The sequence below is a fragment of the Haliotis rubra genome, unplaced genomic scaffold (genome assembly GCF_003918875.1).
Source record: "Haliotis rubra isolate DU_JTF1 unplaced genomic scaffold, ASM391887v1 Scf39, whole genome shotgun sequence".
Lineage (NCBI taxonomy): Eukaryota > Metazoa > Mollusca > Gastropoda > Lepetellida > Haliotidae > Haliotis > Haliotis rubra.
Window position 1 is genome coordinate 1,272,731 of NW_025767068.1, and position 19,833 is coordinate 1,292,563.

Below are 19,833 nucleotides of genomic sequence, written 5' to 3' on the forward strand. Positions count from 1 at the left end.
TTTACTTGTTTCTACTTACATAGTAAGTGTTTGTCAGAAGGCTGTCGAATGCAAGTGGTCGCTTGATTGTAATGTCACCCAAAACGGCATCAATCTGGAAGAAGCTTGGGGCGGGATAGTTGCCGAGGATTTCATAGTGGAGTGTTCCCTGCAAGTCCTGGTCAGTGGCAATCGCCCGGATGACGGTCATGTTGACGGGGGAGAGACGCTGGACAGTGGCCCGGTAGGGGACGCGGGTGAACACGGGAGCATGATCGTCTCTCTTGATGGTAACGATCACTAAACAGTTGCCGAACTTCTCGGGGACACCTTGGTCACGGGCTCGTATTGTCAGCTGAAAAATAATTATGTTGACGTAAAAATAATGTGACCTAAAAATAACCGATCAAAAATAGTTAAGAATACATTTTCTTTGTTTTTGTCAGTTGTAGTTGCATAGGGATGTACTCTTACCGTATCAGTGGGCTGGGATCCCTCTGTGAGAAGCTTCTTCAGTGAGATAACTCCGTTATCGGGATTCACATAATAGAATTCCAAGGCGCGGGTATCGCCGATGACCTCATACTTGACAATATTCTGAAATCATGAAAGATTTTAAGAATTAAAACTAAAGAAAAATGTTACTCGTTTGATAAGAATTCATTATCAATGGTCGTAATATATAAAATGTAAATTGAAGCTAGACTTACCCCATCACTGTCACTTGCAGAGACCTGTGTTATGTTGGTGCCAAGTTCGTATGTGTCTGGAATGGTAACCTCGTAGGTGTTGGTGGTGAAAATGGGGGTGTTGATGTTGCGGAGGACGGCAATACCGATCTCGGCTGTATCCCTAACGGCAGGGTAGGCAGAGTCGTACACAACAACAACGAGCTGCAACAACAACGACGACATTAGCAATGTGTATACAAGTGGTCCGAAACAATAGTTGTTGTTCTCATTTTCATCATCAGTGGGAGTCTCTAAAATCAACTTACTTTGTAGTTTGTTCCTCTGTCAAACAGGAGAGCTTCTCTGTCATAGACAGTAACCGTGCCGGTGTTAGAGTTGATCTCAAAAAAGGCTGGAGCAACACCTTCCCCTGTGATCTCGTACGTGAGGGAACCCTGAAAACCATCAAAGATTATTACGTTATTATGTTAGGATTTGAGCAGGGGCATTGTGCATATATATATATATCTTCAAATACATTTTCTTTAAAGTCATATGTAATTTGGACCTACCTGTAAATCAGCATCGAAAGCAGACACTTGGTAGACGGTGGATCCATTAACGGTAGTCTCTTGAACTGCAGTCGTGTAGGGATCGTCAACAAATTGAGGTCGTTGCTGATCACGTTCGATGACAATTGTGACGTTGGACCGTGAAGTTCTCTCTGGTGCTCGTTGATCACCAGCTTGAATTTGGAACTGGAATAGAAAAGCCTTATTTAAACATTGTAAATATTGTACTTTCAGAAAGGATTTTCTACTTTTGGATGTGGGATTTTAAATAGGATACATGGGCAGATAGTTACCTGGAAGCTCTGCAAGTTAATTTCACGGAGTGAAATTTTGGTTGAGAGTTGTCCGGTTCTAGGGTTGAGGTAGAAATACGTTCCGGCAGAATTGCTGTCCAGCATTCGGTAGTCTACCAGATCCTGAAATGTTTAAATATGCGGTCAGAATACCACTTAGTATCCAAAAATAATAAATGAGAGTTCAAACATTCAAGATGTTATATAACATTTTTTAATTTTATGTTTTTAAACAAATTTTAAACTTTGAACCATTCTCACCCCATCCATATCGGATGCTGTTACTGTGAGAACCACGGTGCCTATGACAGTGGTGTCTCGGATGCTGGTCACATAGCTGTTGTCTGTGAAAACTGGCCCGTTCTCATTCCGTGTTACGGTGATGTTGACCACGGTTGTGGCGGTCTGTACACTGATGTCCAGTGTAGCGGTAGCCTCGATCTGGAGCTGGTAAAATGTCAGACGAGCAGGGTCAAGTCTCAAATCACGGCGAACAGCAATAGCACCAATCTGGGAACTGACGTCAAAGAAGGTCGGTGCGGGCGAGATCCCAAGAACGCGATAAGACGCAATCTGAAATGAGAGAAAGATAGTAAGACAAAAACATAGTTCTGCTGAAATATCAACTGATGACAAATGCTAGATGTTAGGATGGTTTGGAGATTAGTGTCAGCATTGTGTAAGTGACCTGTAATGATGTAGGTGTACATACCCCTGGTTGAGCGAGAGCGAACAAGATGTTTTTGTTGACCTCTGTGTTCTCACTGATGACTACCCGGTAGTAGGGAAGGGTGAAGGCCAGGCGACCAGTCTCTCTTAGAACTGTTACTTCAACGTAAGTAACGGCACTCCTGCCGGGTGAGCCACCATCTGTCGCAGTCGTTCGGATCTGAGGGAGACATTTGGGGAGAGATTTTATAAGTATAAGCATAAAATACATAATGCTGAAACCGAATCACTGTTTAGCTTGTAAGGACACATATGACTTTACCGCGTACTCACCCTGAAGAGATTGATGTTGATATTTTCCACAGGTTTCAATAAAGTAATTTCTCCAGTGTTAGGGTTGATGAAGAAGTACTCTGGTGCCACATCATCACCTTCAATGGAGTACTGAATCGTGTTTTCTGGAGCCTGTAACAGAAAGGAAAGGTTTTACAAGTATATCACAAAGATGCATATCATATTTGAAGGACTTAGGGGTATTTACTTAAGAACGTTATCATTAACGTAATGAGACGTACCGTGGTGTCGGCATCTGTTGCATTCACGTCAGCAATGTTAGACCCCACGGTCAGTGTTTCCTTGATTGAAGTCCTGAAGAAGTCAACATTCATGAACACAGGAGGGAACAGATTCCTCAACACGTTGATGACTACGACCGACGTCGCACTTCTGGAAGGAACGCCGCCATCGCGAGCAAGAACACGGGCTATGTAGCGAATTTCAGTGTCTGTTGTCAGATCAGCACCATTTCTCAGCGTGATGAGACCACTGCTTGGGTTGATGGTGAAAAAAGATGTCGCAGAATCGTCGCCAATAAGTTCGAAGGAAAGAACATTGAAAGGAGCCTGAAATTAAACCGATTTAGTTAGGATAAAACGTATTTTCTTAATCTCAGAGATTGCAATAATAAAATCGAATTTATAAAACAATGAAAATAATGAGGAAATTGTATGTATTTAGTAGTGTAGTGAATATACATCTATATATCGGTACATCAGTATGTTGTTCGTACCACAGTGTCCCTGTCTGCAACAGTTGTCTGGTAGACGCTGCTTCCCCCAGGGTGGTTCTGCGTTACTGTGGTTGTATAGGACGTCTGGAGGAACTCAGGGCTGTTCTGGTTTCTCCTGACGGTGATCGTCACGTCAACTGGCGTTGCGTTACGTTGGAGGGCGCCAAGGTCATTTGCTGTTGCTTGGAACTACAAAAGACATCATATGTACTAATGATTCATTTCAGAACGAATGGTAAATAATGTAACATAGTAGATACATAAGACTGTTAGTATATTATATTTCATTTGCTAAATACTGATATATATTATAGTAGATGAAGGTTGATGCTTACAGCAAACACAACTGTGTTTTGGGTGTCGTCGGTGAGAGGACGTCTGACGATGACGTCGCCAGTGACGGCTTCAATCATGAAGTAGGTGCTATCAATTGTGTCTCCTAACATACCATAACGCACAATCTGGTTTGGAGTCTGAAAAAATAAAAAAACATTGATATAGCAAATGTCAGGTGTAGTAGAAACTCTACTGGACCCTAGTTACTGGGCTGTCACCGAAGATGAGTATGAAATATTCGGTACTTACTGTTGTGTCAAGGTCATTAGCAGAAACTCTGAGAACACGAGTTCCCACGGTTCGAGACTCCAGGATGACCTCTCCATACGAGTTGCTAGTGAAGGTTGGTGGGAACAGGTTCCTCTCAACATTAACCAGCACCACAATGACATCACTGAGTCGAGGACTGCCGCCATCTTGGACACGCACTCTAATCTGGTACTGATCTGTGACATCCGAGGAGATTGACTGGGACAAGCTGATCACACCAGATGATGGGTTTATGACGAAGTAGGTTGGTGCAGAGTCGTCACCGATGATGTCATATGTCAGGGTGTTGTACGGTGGAGTGAGGTCGGCATCTGTTGCTAACACGGTGATGACCTGGAATCCTGTCACGACATTCTGGCTGATGTTCTGTGTGTAAGGCTCCATGGTGAAGATGGGTGGGTTGACGTTCCTGATGACGTTGACGATCAATTTGGCGGGAGTACTGGACAGTGCCGGAGACCCCTGGTCAGTCGCCACGAGGGACAGCTGCAGGCAGAGAGGGTCAGTGTTATCAAATACCTACTGATACTTATCAGAACATAGCTACATTATAATCAGACGTAATTATGACAAAGTAATTTTATATGACTTCACAAAATGTTGTCGAGAAGTAGTTATCATGAATTAATATGACACGAGTTAACAATATGTCAGCCCGGATATGTCTGTGCCTACCTCATAACTGTTACTGGTTGTTCCAATGAGAGAAGTCCTCAAATACACGTTGCCGTTGACGTCATCGACGAAGAATATGTCGCGGTAGTTTGATGTTTGTGCGAGACTGTATATCACAACATTGTTTGGAATCTGAAGACAGAACATTCACAAGAAATTAGAATACACTCATGTGTCACATGAACAATCTAGTATCCAAAAGGGAAGCTTGTTTTCTGTAAGCATGAAATACATGAAAACCGTTGTCCTTACATTTGTGTCTTGATCATCAGCAAAGACTTGAGTGATGGGGCTGAGGATGTTGTGTGTCTCCAAGATGGTTGTACTGAAGTTACCGTTGGAGATCCAAGTGGGTGGGTGTTCGTTACGCCGTACGTGGATGGTGAGGACTTCATATCTCTCGCAGGAAGGAGAGCCGCCGTCCCGGCCACGTACTCGTAACCTGTACATGGTCAAGGTGTCAGACACCAGGTTGGGCAGTGCGCTGACTGCACCACTGAAAGTGTTGATGCTGAAGTACACAGGTGCATTGTCGTCGCCGATGATGTCGTAAATGAGAGTGCTGAATCGTCCAGGTGGATCGTTGTCAAGAGCGGTGATATTATACAAACTGTTGCCAAAGTTGACTGAGGTTGGAATGGTGATGTTTGCCGGGAGGTTGATGAACTGTGGGCAGTTGTTGTTACGGAGGACGTTGATCCTCACAGTGGCAACCTGGGTACTTTGCTGTGTTGGAGTGCCAAGATCGGTGGCTCTCACCGTCATCTGATGAGCAGAGGAAACCAGAATATAAGTAAACATAAAATCAAACAGTAACATTTACTCAATGCAACTCAAGCACATGCAAATTATTGCAACTTATTGAAAAGTGAAAACGTATCTAAATCAACAACGTCTGAAAGGACCTTTTATATGTTTATTTACCGTATAGATTGTAGCGTCGGTGTCGTCCAGAGTGAGAGATCGTTGAGCAGAGATGGTTCCATCAACATTGTCGATACTGAAGTAAGAAAGAGCCTGCTGTGTTCCTGTGGCCTCGTACCGCACGCTGTTGTAGGGGCTCTGTGGCAAAGGAACGTTGTGAAAATAATATCATAATTACAAAAGTGTTTACTAGCATGCAAAATGTACTTGAATAACAGACTTTTCTTGCAAAACGGGCATCACATACCTTGGTGTCACTGTCAGTAGCATTCACTCTAATGATGGAAGTACCCAGGGACTGGGTCTCGTATATGTCGGCCTCGTAGTTGAGAGGGTTAAACCGAGGCGCAAACAGGTTTCTGGTCACTTGGACATTGATTGTGGCTGTAGCTGTCCGTGCAGGCGTCCCTTGGTCAGTGGCCATTACTCGGATCTAAAACATAAATGTGAATGTGAATATACAGGATATTCCCTTTTTCGCTTAGCGTTTATCAACAGAAAATCTACAGAATGTTTAAAGTTATTTCTTACAACACCTACCCGGTATGAAGTCTCAGTGTCAGGAAGTATGGACTGAGCAAGAGTGATTTGTCCAGACACGTCGTCGATGGTGAAGAACGTGGTTGCTGAGTCGTCACCGATGATGCTATGACGGACGACATTGAAGGGAGACACGGTGTCCCGGTCCAGTGTTGTGACGTTATACACCAGAGATCCACTTGGTTCGGTCTCGGGAAGGAATATCCTGTACTGGGTGTTGAGAAACTCGGGAGTGAAACTGTTTCGGTTGACAATCACCGTCACATTCGCCACCGAGCTGGTCAAGCGGGGAACTCCGAGATCATAAGCCCGTATGTACATCTGTAGAGATCAAGTTGATAATGTTATTTTGAATGAATTTTAATGATGACAGTATTGTGACCAGTTAAATATTTAACGGTTAAAGGAACGAATTCAGTTAATAAAATGATTGTGATATATATTGTTTGTACATACCTTGAGGACAGCAGCTGTGCATGGACTGTAGAGAAGGGCTCGACGGAGGACTAGTTGTCCAGTGATCTCATTGACTAGGAAACATTCCTCATCGCCAGTATTTGCTACTGCTTCGTAACGGACGATGTTGCTCGGTGCCAGACTATCTGCGTCAGTAGCATTGACGGTGAGGATGACGCTGCCTAGAGGCAGAGTCTCGTCGACTGTGGTGGAGTGTTGATCGTTGATGAAGACTGGCGCACGGAAGTTCCTTGTGATTGTCAAAACGCAGACAGTAGTATTGAACTTGAAGGGCACGCCATGGTCACGAGCTTGTACACGGAGTTGGTACTTATCAACATTCTCCTGGGACAGAGACCTGGTGACCGACACAAGACCGGAAGAAGGGTTGATGTTGAAGTATACGGGCGAAGAGTCGTCTCCGATGATGTCGTAAGTGATACGGCCAAATGGAGTATTCTGAAAAAAGTATCTCATAAAAATAAATATAATGGTGACGTATTTGAAATAATGATAGACACTAATAATATTTTTAACATCAATACGATGGTATAATCATAATTAGTATAATAATTATCGTTTTAACATACCGTTGAATCACTGTCGACGGCAGCGACTTGTGTGACACTGGCTCCAACAGCAACATTCTGGCTCAGATCACGATTGCAAGAATCGCCAACAAAGACAGGGAGGTGGTCGTTTCTGACGACGTTGATAGTGACGAAGGCGTTGTCTGCAGCAGTCAGGGGGTTAGGGGCGTTGTCCCGCACGGACACGATGGCTACAAACTGCTTGGTGGAGATGAGTGTCAAGGCCTTCTTCACATAGACAGAGCCGATGCTTGGGTCGATAGCAAAATACTCCTGAGCTTGACCGTCCCCGACCATGTTGAACGTGACGTCATTGTATGGACTCTGAAGTAGACAACATGATTGTAAGTACAAGAAGTTTCTTTTTTCCAGAAGATTCTTTGTAAAGCTGGACGATTCCTATTTGTTTGAATACCGCGATGCCTTGGGCACACAGGGTTGTCAATAAAAATGCTGGTTCATTTACCAAATGAGGATTATTTACTTACAGACACATCCAGGTCAATAGCTGATAGTTGTAGTATGGGAAGCCCCAAGTCATGAGTTTCATATATGCTGACACTGTAGTTCTGGGTGAGGAACCGGGGAACATTCAGGTTGCGTTCAACGTTGATGAGAACTGTCGTTGTCGCTGTCAGCGAAGGAAAACCACCATCTCTGGCCAGTACTCGGAGCTGCAGGAATATAAAAGATCATTTTAACATTATGTATTTGACGAAAACGCGCATTATTGCTATACTATGAAACATAGAATTTTAAACATGTTGATTATGAAGCGGTAAATCACCTTGTACTCAGAAGCAGTGTCCGACTGAAGATCTTGGCTGTTCGTTGAAATATCGCCACTTTGTGCACCAATTGTGAACATGTTCGGAGCATTGTCGTCGCCGATAACGGTGTAGGATACAGTGTTAAAAGGAGCCTGGAACAAGAGGAAATGATCAAATGAAAACAAGGTATATTTCTGCTAAATGTATGTTGGTATATGTCATTGTTTATTTGATGACTTCATATTATTGCCAAGACATACCCTGAGGTCGTTGTCACGTGTTGAAACAGTGAAGACACTGGATCCAGCGGGGGTGTTGAAGTTGATGGTGGCTTGGTACGGCTCCGTCAGGAAGAAAGGGGGGTTCAAGTTCCTCTGGACGTTGATCCTGACATTAGCCAGAAGACTGGACACCAAGAACGGAGTGCCAAGATCCCGCGCCAACACCTGGAACTGCAAGACAAGAAAATGGTGTATTTGGTAGTAGACGACATAAGATGAAAGGTCGTTGGACACAGAGTGTTTGGTCCTTATATATGAGGCTAAGAGATTCGTGTACCTGGAACGTAGCCTGGTTCTGCGTGTCGCCAGTGAGGGGAGCTCGGACTGAGATAGCTCCTGAAGAACTGTCCACTTGGAAATAAATGTCAGACTGACGCGCGCCACTCTGCATTTCATACTGGACTGTGTTGAAGGGAGGCTGAAATAATGAAGAATGCCATTACAATGCAATTCCAAGCATCATATTAAAAATGTATTTGTTGAAAAGCAATCTATAAATATACTCATGGAAACAAATAAGGGAACACCAGAAAGTACAGGTGTTCCTTTATTCTTTTCCAGGTTTCTTCACAAGCTTTGTATTGCACTGTGGGTGAAATTCGGGAAAGAATAATGGAACACTTGTACTTTCAGGTGTTCCCTTACTCGTTTCTATGAGTATATATAACCTTAACGTCAGAGTTCAGCCAGTACAACCAATATTTGACACAACACATTCCATTGGCCGAACAGGCAAAATAGCAGTCAAGATGTAAGAATGGGGCACTCAATATCAGTCCTGACACCAGGTGTTACGGATCAAAAGTACCTACCCTTGTGTCGTTGTCAAAAGCTCGGACCTGTAGTATCGATGTCCCTACTCCGATAGTTTCCAGAATTTCTGTTTCATAGTTGCGCTCACTGAATTGGGGCTCAAATAAGTTCCTCAAGACTCGGATCTTAGCTACTGCCGTAGCACTACGAGGTGGGGCACCTCCGTCGTAAGCTACTACTCGTCCTTGATATATGCCATGTGTTTCCGCAGTAAGACTAGCCCTGACAGAGATGGTGCCGGTGACGCTGTTGAGGGTGAAGTACGACGGCATAGAGTCGTCCCCGATAAGGACGTACGATATGTTGGAGAAGGCTGAGCCCTGGGGGTCATTGTCGCGGGCAGACACCTGTAGAACGCTTGTTCCAACAGGAATGGTCTCTCTAATGGTTTGTTCGTATGGGACGTCAACAAAGAGAGGACCGAACTGGTTGCGGTCTATGGATATAGTCACTTGGGCTAACGTTGAGCTCTGCTGGGGAGGCACGCCGTCGTCAAAGGCACGAACGTTGAACTGAAAGGCAAAGGAGTGATTTTTTTAACGTTATGATCCAGAGTGGTTCTTTGATGTTATTATTGTTTAATGCACGGAACAATCTTTAAAATCATTAAACCGTGTAATTATAGATTTAGGCCAGTAAAATCTTACTATAAATCCATTCGATGTTATTTCTGTGAGAGGACGACCGACGGTGAACATCCCTGTGTCTTTGTTCATATAGAAGTACTGTGTTCCTTCAGAAGGGTTGGCGGACACGATCTCATAGTGAACAGTGTGCTGAAAAGTGATAATGCAGACATGTTATGGAGGAACATACCCTGACATTATGATGTGCAGATACGCTGAAACGTATTTATTATGAAACCTTGTAAGAACATATTTCTAATACTCACCGAGTCAGCATCAGTGGCTGTAACTTGGACAAGATTGGCACCAAGAGCAAAGGATTCTGGAATACGTCTTGCATAGGTGTTCTGCGTGAATACTGGGGGATTGGGGTTACGGTTCACCTCAATGGTTAAGTTGGCATAGTCCTTCTGGAGAGGTCTTGCACTGTCATATGCCATCACACCCAGCTGGAAACGTAACACGACAATGATAAGCCTAGATTCAACACTATATCAATTTAATTTCAATTTTGTCCAAAAAAAGCAAAACCCTTTTGGAAAAAGAAGCTGATTTAATATCTTTCTTACCACATATGATGAGGATGTATCGGTGGTTAAAGACGCCGTGACTGTCACAGCTCCTGTTCTGGAGTCCACAGCGAAGTAGCCTGGTCCAGCAAGGTATCCGATGGTTTCGTACACAATGCTGCCTTGTAGATCCCGGTCTGTAGCCTCCACGTTGAATATGTTAGTGTCGATAGGAACGTTGAAGACGACGTTGGTACTGTAGGGTTCTCTAACAAAGGTAGGGGCAAAAGAGTCTCGCAGAATATTAACAATAACGGTAGCTCTGTCTGTCTTGGCGGGTTGCGACTGGTCACTGACGATGACGTTAAACTGATAGACATTAATGGTTCCGCCTTCCAGGAACGTCCTGAGTGAGATGAGTCCTGAGGAAGGGCCGAGGTAGAAGATGTCGGAGATGTTCCCCTGAGGAACAACTGAGTAGGCAAGGATGTCTTGAGAGTCGGCGTCAGTAGCAGTCAGTTGCTGGACAGATGACCCTAAGCTCAGTGTCTCGGGGATGGTCACTTGGTAGATCTCAGTGCTGAATACAGGTGGGTTCTCATTCCTGGTTACCGAGATATTTACCTGTGTCATGGCGGTCTTCAGACCAGTAGTAAACTGACGGGACGCCTTAACGTGGAGCTGAAAGTAAAGAAATATTACCAGGTTAGATAAACACTGACGATACTGAAAACACGTTTTGTTTAGGTTATCCTTCTGTTGATGATGAGAGCCTGTAATCAGTTTAAAACTATTTCCATGGCTACTTACATAGTACATGTTGAGTTTGTTGAGGTCACTCCTGAGATCTTTCTTGACCAAGATGGCGCCGGTGGTTGGGTTGATGGTGAAGTAGTCAGGTCCGCTGCTGTACCCAGTCAGGATGTAGCTCACTCCAGGCTGCAATACGATGTCAATATTAGATGGCGTCTCTATCTGTGTTGTATTCATTCAAGAAGACTCAATCGACCAATGTATATGAACTCGGAAAAAGTTGTTATATATAAATTGATCCACCTACCCCAGGTTGTGCGACAGTAGATGTGACTACAGTGTTCACTAGGAGATTCTCGGATATACTGGCTGTGTAGCTAGGGAGGGTGAACTGAAGGGAGTCCGTGTCCCTCAGAATGCTGATTTCAACGATAGTGGTGCTCTGTAGCTGAGGGAAGCCGCCATCTTGGGCCTGAACAATAAGCTAAAACCAAAAACGAATATATGTAAAAAAAACCAAAACCTTGGTGCTGCTGTGAAGGAAATTCCCTCATTCCGGAATCAAATAGCCAAAACACAATAACAAACAATAAAGGTAGGCCACCCTTACCCTAAATCCATATATGCTACTGCCATTCACAGGTTTCAGGAGAGTTATCCTTCCATCGACCGGATTGACAAAGAAATAGGTCGTAGCATCTCCATCCCCAATGCCGCTGAAGCTAAAGACGTTGTTGGGGGCGTCAGGATCGGCGTCTGTGGCGTTGACATCGGCGATGAGCGTACCCACAGCTGTGTTTTCCTGGATCACGACGCGGATTACATCGTTGTTGGTGAATACAGGTGGAAAGATGTTCCTTTGAACTGTGATGTCGACTGTAGTTGTTGCACTAAGTGATGGGACACCGCCATCATAGGCCAGGATTCGCAGCTACAAGTGGAGTGAAAACAGTTGTTATATGAAGAAAGAATTACTGATGTGTGATCTAGTTTTGTCTAAGTATAAACTGGGCGATACATGTTAATGACGTAACTCTACTGAAACATTCACTCACCTTGTACTTGAGAGCGGAATCTTGGGCCAGATCGACGTTGTTTGCAACACGGATGGTTCCGGTGTCGTCAAGTGTGAAAAGATTTGGCGCGGAATCATCTCCGACAACACTCAGTGTAACTTGATTAAAAGGTGCCTGCAAGTGAAATATATACTCAAATTATTTTTTATAACAGTAATATATTTATAGAGAAGTAATTACCTCAGTAACTTAGCCACATAGTGTTTCATATTATCAAGTTATAACGAATACTATAGAAGGAAACCTACTCTAATATCGGCGTCCACAGAGGTGACCTGTAATATACTAGCACTGGCACCGAGAGTCCTGGAGATGGTTTTGAGGTATGGCAGGCCGTTGAAGGTGGGGGCGTGGTTGTTCCTCGCTACTGATACCGTCACGGTGGCCGTGTTGATGGCAGCGCGTGGAGGGATGCCCATGTCTCGCCCGGTGATGGTGAGGGTGTACGTGGAAGGTCTGTTCCCGTCATCAGACACTGACCGCAGCAGAGATATTTGACCAGACAGACTGCCCACTTGGAAATTCTCCTTCGCGGCATCATTGCCAGACAATGTGTACTCGACCACATTGTTGGGAATCTGTGGATGAAGAATGATTTTAGCTATTATCAAGTATCAGGACTTGTTTTGTTTAATTGTTATTTAAACGAAATGAAAGAGTTGATTGATTTTTACAAGTCATCGCAACTTACATTGACATCATTGTCGCTTGCAACAACACTGAAGAAAGACTCCCCAAGGGCTTGGTTTTCAGTGATCGCAACATTAGAGAATGTGCTCCGGAACTCCGGCGGAAAGAGGTTACGGGTGACGTTCACAGACACGACAGTCGTATCTGACAAACTCGGACTGCCACCGTCTTGAGCCAAGACACGAATCTTATAAATACTGCTGGAGTCGGTGTTGATGTTGCTGTTGAGCCTGATAACGCCGGTAGCGCCGTCGATGGTGAAGAGGCTTGGTGCTGCATCATCCCCGATAATGGTGAATCTGATCCTGTTGTATGGGTCCTGTACGTCAGCATCTGTGGCGGCCACCTGGACCAGGCTGGTGGACACGGGAGTGTTGGAAGTCAGGTCGATGGTGTAAGGCTCACTGACGAAGGTTGGGGGGTTGTTGTTACGGAGGACTGTGACTGTCACAGATACAACAGTACTGTTCCGAGGGGACTTCCGCCGTCACGTGCTATTACACTGAACTGAAAATACAATACACCAGAAAATCATAAATTCTGTAATAATATGACATACTTATGGCATTAATATGAAACCGGTTATGATTTATAAGTGTATATATAAATGAAACTATAACTTAAAACAATACATGATTGAATTTATAAGCATATGTTCTTTTGTATATATTGTGTGTCCGTTGTTATCTGTGGTTCTTCTGTCACTTACTGTAAATGAGTTCTGCGACTCTCCAACAAGATTCTTTCTGACACTGATCTGACCTGAAACGTCGTCCAGGTAAAACTGATCCACGGACGAGGCGAAGTAGTAGCGAACCACATTGTAGGGAGCCTGGAAGAAAAGAAGAATATTCGTTTTTTGCTAAAGACATACCAATGGGTATTCGCTAGAATAACATTGTTCAGTTTTACGGGTAGAATATGCGTATATCTGGTACAGTCTACTCACTGTGATATCAGCATCGTTGGCAGCGACGTTGATGAAACTGGTTCCTGGAGCTGTAGTCTCAAGAATGGTGATGTCGTAGGATTGTCTTAGGAAACTGGGGTCGTGCAGATTGCGGTTGACAATCACTGAGACGAGGGCTGTTGCTGTGAGACGTGGGTTACCACCATCGCGAGCACGGATTCTCACCTGAAAAAGGTAAAGGGTAAATGACAGTGAGGAACATTAACAGGGGAATTGATTAAACATGGCGAATAAGTAAATGTATTTGCATAAAGACACTTACTGGGTAGATTAGTTCCGATTCCATTAGAATGCTCTGCGTCAATCTGATTTGACCGGACTGAGCCTCAACTGTGAAAAACACGGGTGACACATCGTCGCCGATGACGTCGTATTCGATGGTGTTGTATGGAGCCCTGATGTCCGAGTCCTGAGCGTCTAAGTCGTAAACGACTGCCCCTACTGGCAAGGTTCTGTTGATGTAGGTACTATACGGTTGACCAATAAAGAATGGGGGATTGCGGTTCCTGACGACGTTGATGATGACGGTGGCAGCGTTGCCGCTGGAGAGGGAAGGCACGCCAGTGTCTGTGGCGTCAACGTTGAACTGTAACGATAAAATGACATTAAAGCTACAATTGAAATACTAGTAATACATTTCCTGGAAATAATTGAAATATAGTTACGTTTTTACGCCCTTACCTTTATTTTACTTACGGTAAGACGTAATAGAAATATTATCGATGGGATTATTTAACTAAATTTAACTTACAGTATAAATTGTAGCCTGGGTGTTGTCGGTCATGAGAGACTGTCTGAGGGTTACAACTCCGCTGACGGAGTCGATGATGAAGTAGTCGCGTCCCTGAGAACTCGAACTGCCTTGGCTGATGCTGAATCGGGATACATTGTGTGGAGCCTGGAACATTGGTGTTTGGAAAGATGAAATTCCTGTATAATGGTACCATGTGAGTTGTGCACTCTTATTTACAGAGTTGCGGACAAGTCCGATATATATATGATATTGCAATACATACCCTTGTGTCTGCGTCAGTAGCCAGCACTCTGACGAGACTGACGCCCAGTCCAGTTGTTTCCATGATGGTTTCTTCATAGCGAGCTGGGTTAAACACTGGGGCGTAGAGGTTGCGTTGAACGTTGATGTTGACAAGGACAGTTGCACTTCTAGCTGGAGAGCCGCCATCTCGTGCTTCCACTCTCAGCTGGAGGGTAATCGTGACAATATAGATGAGGAATTCATTTCACATGTCGTCCAAGATAGTGGAAGTATTTATGGCTGTATTTGTATTAAAATGGCAACTTCGTGGCACACTTACCCTGTAAAACGTCAGTGTGTCGCTTCTGAGGTCTCTCTGTACAAACACAGAACCAGTCTGGTTGATGCCGAAGTATGTTGTAGCCAGGTCGTCACCAACAGCCCGGAGAGTCACAGCATTGAAGGGAGTCTGGAAATACACAATCCAGCAATTATCATCCTCTGCATATTCATATCACTACGATGATGGAAACAGAAAGATTCTGTGGTTAAGTTAGGTTGGGGGACACGTACATTGTGAAACGAAACTCACCACAGTGTCAGCATCAGAGACAGTAAGCTGAGCGATGACAGCCCCAACACTACGCATCTCTGGAAGAGTGGCTTCGTACTGAGATTGAAAGAAGCGTGGGGCATGGATGTTCCGTGTCACCTGGATTCGAACCTGGGCTTCCTGCGATGTCAGAGGGGGGATCCCAGTGTCGGAAGCTCTTACCGCCATCTGTAATATTGTGATATTACGATACAGATACAGATATATCTTTAGATATAATCATATACTTGTTATGAATGTTTGTGCAATACCGTTACATATTCATATTTCGTTCCGTGTAAAGTCCACTTTTATGTCAACATACATTCAAAGGTTTAATACAATATAATATAAAATAAAAAAATAATAAATAATTAATGGACTTACCGTGTAAACTGAGTTCTGGGTCGTGTCGAGTGTGAGCGACTTTTTCACCGACACATCACCAGATACGGCGTCAAGGAAGAAGAATTCGTCAGCCAGTGAATTCGGACTACTAGTAAAGAATCGGATGACATTGTGGGGAGAACTTAAATCGGCATCAGTAGCACCGATAGTTGTTACAACCGTTCCCAGTGGAGTAGTGTCGGGGATGACCTTCTCGTACAGTGTAGGGGAGATAACTGGTGCATTGAGATTCCTCCTGATGGTGACAGTGACAACAGTGGTGTTACTTCTTGGAATAGGTAGACCATTATCGTAGGCTCGAACCCTCACGTAGAATGTACTCTCAGCCACGCCAACCAATGATTGCGATATGGACAGTGTTCCCGTGGTCTGGGCAATATTAAAATAAACAGGGGCAGCGTCGTCTCCGATAATTTCATAGTTCACACGTTCAAACGTATTCTGCGGATCATTATCCAAAGCTGTAACCGTGACTACTGAAGAACCTATTGCGAGATTCTCCGAGATTGGACGAGAGTATGGAGTATCCATGAAGAAAGGAGTAAACTTATTACGCAGGACATTAACCAGAACCGTGGCCGTGTTGGCGGCTGGTCTCTGAGGCTGGGCATCGTCTGTGACGCGGACTAGCAAGGTGTATTGCTGCGCTGTGTCCTGAAGGAGAGAGGTCTTCAATCGGATGTGACCACTGTTTGCGTCAACTGAGAAGTAGGTCAAGGCAGAACTGTCTCCAACCAGACTGTAAACCTCTGTATTGTAGGGAGCCTGTAAGTGAAAAACATTGAAATATATGGACCGAACTTTGAAGCAATATTCTGAATGATTTTGTCTTTACATTTACGAGCATATTGATATTTGGTCAATGAACTTACTGCTGCATCGTTATCCGTGGCGGACACTTGGAATACAGGAGTGTTGAAGTCGGCGCTCTCGAAGATAGTGGTTGCAGCAGTAAAGCCGGGACCAGATGGGCTGAGCCAGGCTGGTGCAAACAGGTTGCGGTCCACTGTGAGCGTGACAACTTCGTAAGTATTCCTTGAGGGGTTGCCACCGTCGTAGGACATGACACGAAGCCTGTAGGAGGGAGAAGTATCGCTGGAAATGGTAGCGCGAGTCGCAATCTCTCCAGTAACAGGATTGATGGTGAAGAAGTTGGGAGCGTTGTCGTCACCGATCAAACTGTACTGCACTATGTTGTAGGGAGCCTGTATAGAAAAAGTAAGACATATTTTAGATGGTATGACAATGCATCAACATGAACATCACCTGCTTGTTTTCAGTGCTTCAGATCTGACCATTCAATAGCCATGGAGGTAGTACATACCCTAAGATCGTCATCATTGGCTCTGACTGTAAAGACTCTTGTTCCCACAGCAGTGGCTTGAGAAATAGTGTCCGAGTATGGAGTGTTGGCAAATACCGGTCCGAACTGATTTCTGATCACGTAGATGTTGACAATCGTAGGTAAAGTGGCCCTTAGGGAGACTGGCACACCCTTGTCCTGGGCAGCAACGGTAAGCTGAAACAGTACAAATAATATATATTTTCAGTGCATAAACAATGATTCAACTGTCTTTTAGCTACAGCATGATGTAGAAGTATAGCATATTGTAACATCCCGTGCTGTCAACGTACCGTGTATTTGTCGTTGTTGGCAGTGGTGTCGTCAATGAGGGAGCGCCGAACAGAGATATCGCCTGTCACAACGTTGATGTAGAAGTACTCCAGAGCCCGAGCTGTTCCCACTCCACTATACACAATAGCATTGTTAGGGGACTGGAATAAAACCGAAACATGTTTACAAATGTACAGTACAGTGTTTCATCAATTAGTTCAGAGAAGGTCAAAACGAAGAATAAGACTTTCGACACAATTTCATTGCAAGACACTCACCATAAGATCGGAGTCCGTGGCTCGGGCTGTGACAATAGTGTCTCCCAGGTTTTGAGTTTCGAGTATAGTAATATTGTAGGCCAGAGCTTGGAACACAGGTGCCGCAAGGTTCCTATTAACTGTAATAGTCACAACTGTGATGTCACTTTTGGGCGGAGATCCACTGTCCTCGACCCGGACCAACACTCTATACTCAGTTGTAGAATCCGTGGCTACACTAGCCCTCAGCGTAATCAGTCCAGTGACACTGTCGATGCTGAAGAAGGATGGTGCAGTGTCGATGCCGATGATGCTGTAGCTGATGTCTCCAAACGAAGCTTGTGTGTCAGGGTCGACAGCGTTGATCTGAATGACAGACGAACCAACGCCCAGATCCTGGCGAATGGACCTGCCGTAAGGTTCACCGACGAAGGCGGGACCGTTTTGGTTGCGGACGACATTGATGACAACGCTGGCATTGCTGGATGCAGTTAGGGTTGGTGTACCACGATCAATTGCTCGAGCAGAGAACTGAAGCAGATAAACACATTTCAGTTTAGAACCTGTTATTTGGTTTTAAATATATTTGAATTATCAGCTTCATTTAACAGATATTGCGTTTAGTAAAGATCAATTTGTACTTACTACGTATTGATTAGGATCCGATGTGTCCGAAGTTAGGGGGGTCCTGATGCTGATCTCACCAGTGACCTCATTAATGTGGAAGTGTGATAATACTGCAGCACTTCCGGTCAGTTGGTAATAGACGACGTTATGTGGTGTGTGCAGGTCACGGTCGGTTGCGGTCACTGACAAGATTGGGACACCTAGAGCTTGTGTTTCAAGGACGTTGGTAGTGAAGGTTTGACTCTGCCATTCAGGTGCGAAGAAATTCCTCTGAACACTCACTAGGACGACTGAAGTAGCACTTCTGGCTGGGGAACCATTGTCAGAGGCGACAATTCGAACCTTAAAATAGAATGATGTGCACGTCATTTTCAGTATTGATACCCAATAGATATGAAAGGTAATACTGGAACATGGATACTGATAGTACTGTTGAGGGCTTGCAATGTGAATATACTTACACTGTATCTGTCGACATTCTCAGACTGTAAAGAGGCCTGGGTTGACAGGAGTCCGGTGATGGGGCTGATGCTAAAGAAGGTCCCGGCCGAATCATCACCAATAACAGTGTATCTGATCTGGTTGAACTGGGGCTGCAAATACGTTCATCAGCATAAATAAATCATAGAAAATTTCACATGATATAGATAATTCATCACAAAGTATCACACACTACGTAATGTACTCAAAAGAATCCTTACATTTGAGTCCGAGTCAGTTGCAGAGATCTGGATCACAGAAGATCCAACGGTCGATGTTTCTGGAATAGCCACGCTGTAGCTTGAGTTGAAGAAGATTGGAGGATTCTGGTTGCGGGAAATTGTCACTGTGACTAGAGCATTGGTCTGGCTCCCAAGGGGGGCCGGGAGACCGCTGTCCTGAGCGGACACATTCACCTGGAAGGTGTTGGTGGTGGTATCAGTTGGAGAGCGCTTCAGGGAAATTTCTCCTCTTGAACTTACAGCGAAATAGTTCACAGCGTTCTGGTTTCCGATGATGCTATACGTCACTTGATTGTGGGGGGCTAGGATATCACTGTCTACTGCCTGGACTTTTGCTATGGAAGTAGCCAGTGGAAAGTTCTCCACAATTGTCGCTGCCAGTGACGTTCGGACAAATGTGGGACGGTTGAGATTTCGGTTGACGATGATTGTTGCTGTTGCTGTTGTTGCAATGTTTCCACCATCAGTAGCCACAACTCGTAACTGAAAAACAGATATTGAATAACTTTATTGGAAAGACCCAGAATATATCCTGATTTCTGATAAATAGAACATGAATATTTACGATCTGAACAATACCTGTTGCATATCAGAAGACTCACCACGTAAGACAGACTTGAATCCTTAGTCAAAGTATCCTTCACAATGATCAAGCCGCTGTTAACACCATCAAGTCGGAAGAATGAAGGCGCATTACCATCCCCAACGAGTGAATACGAGATGACGTTGTAAGGTGGCTGGGTGTCCCCATCAGAGGCTGACATGGTCAACACACTACTACCGACTCCTAGAGTTTGATCAATGGTGGCCCGGTAGCTGGCACTGTTGAAGACTGGAGCCTGGGTATTCCTCACTACGTTGATGTTCATGGTGGCTGCACCCGATAATGGTGGGGTGCCAAAGTCGGTGGCCGTCACCACGACCTGGTAGCTGCTGGCACCAGACGTATCTGTGTTAAATGACTGTCCCAGGTGCAGCTGTCCGTTATTGGGGTTGATGTAAAACAGGTTTCTGCCCTGATATGGAGCAACGCCGCTGATGCTGTAGGAGATGCGGCTGTTGGCCATATTCTGTGGAAAGAACAATACATTTGGTTTTAACCAT

At 44.5% G+C, this 19,833-nt stretch overlaps 1 protein-coding gene across 1 annotated transcript; it reads right to left on the bottom strand.

Moving 5' to 3' along the window:
* Position 1: 1 nt before the first annotated feature.
* On the bottom strand, positions 2 to 19,796 carry LOC124286672 (protocadherin Fat 4-like). The gene is made up of 49 exons (XM_046723077.1): positions 19,332 to 19,796; positions 18,709 to 19,212; positions 18,469 to 18,600; positions 17,402 to 17,911; positions 17,144 to 17,284; positions 16,833 to 17,027; positions 16,381 to 16,713; positions 15,488 to 16,273; positions 15,101 to 15,289; positions 14,849 to 14,977; positions 14,549 to 14,734; positions 14,284 to 14,430; positions 13,795 to 14,118; positions 13,512 to 13,697; positions 13,325 to 13,394; positions 12,564 to 13,006; positions 12,121 to 12,450; positions 11,852 to 11,986; positions 11,407 to 11,727; positions 11,104 to 11,280; positions 10,854 to 10,982; positions 10,104 to 10,724; positions 9,801 to 9,983; positions 9,556 to 9,684; positions 8,908 to 9,420; positions 8,373 to 8,513; positions 8,075 to 8,266; positions 7,832 to 7,966; positions 7,533 to 7,718; positions 7,045 to 7,368; positions 6,455 to 6,913; positions 5,999 to 6,319; positions 5,706 to 5,891; positions 5,459 to 5,596; positions 4,787 to 5,299; positions 4,535 to 4,666; positions 3,839 to 4,345; positions 3,589 to 3,726; positions 3,254 to 3,442; positions 2,760 to 3,086; positions 2,518 to 2,649; positions 2,228 to 2,404; positions 1,777 to 2,088; positions 1,516 to 1,638; positions 1,223 to 1,408; positions 977 to 1,105; positions 690 to 872; positions 454 to 576; positions 2 to 334 (listed from the first exon to the last, which is right to left on the bottom strand). The coding sequence occupies exons 1-49, from the start codon at positions 19,794 to 19,796 to the stop codon at positions 2 to 4; spliced, it is 12,864 nt and encodes a 4,287-aa protein (XP_046579033.1).
* Between the last annotated feature and the right edge of the window lie 37 nt (positions 19,797 to 19,833).

What these genes read in the sequence shown, in the direction of transcription:
- LOC124286672 (XM_046723077.1), bottom strand. Translation starts at nt 19,796, where the DNA reads ATGGCCAACAGCCGCATCTCCTACAGCATCAGCGGCGTTGCTCCATAT. An exon ending in ATTCAAGTCTGTCTTACGTG is followed by an intron (nt 19,213 to 19,331) that starts GTGAGTCTTCTG and finishes TCTGTTTTTCAG; the next exon opens with TTACGAGTTGTGGCTACTGA. An exon ending in CAACTGACTCGGACTCAAAT is followed by an intron (nt 18,601 to 18,708) that starts GTAAGGATTCTT and finishes ACGTATTTGCAG; the next exon opens with CCCCAGTTCAACCAGATCAG.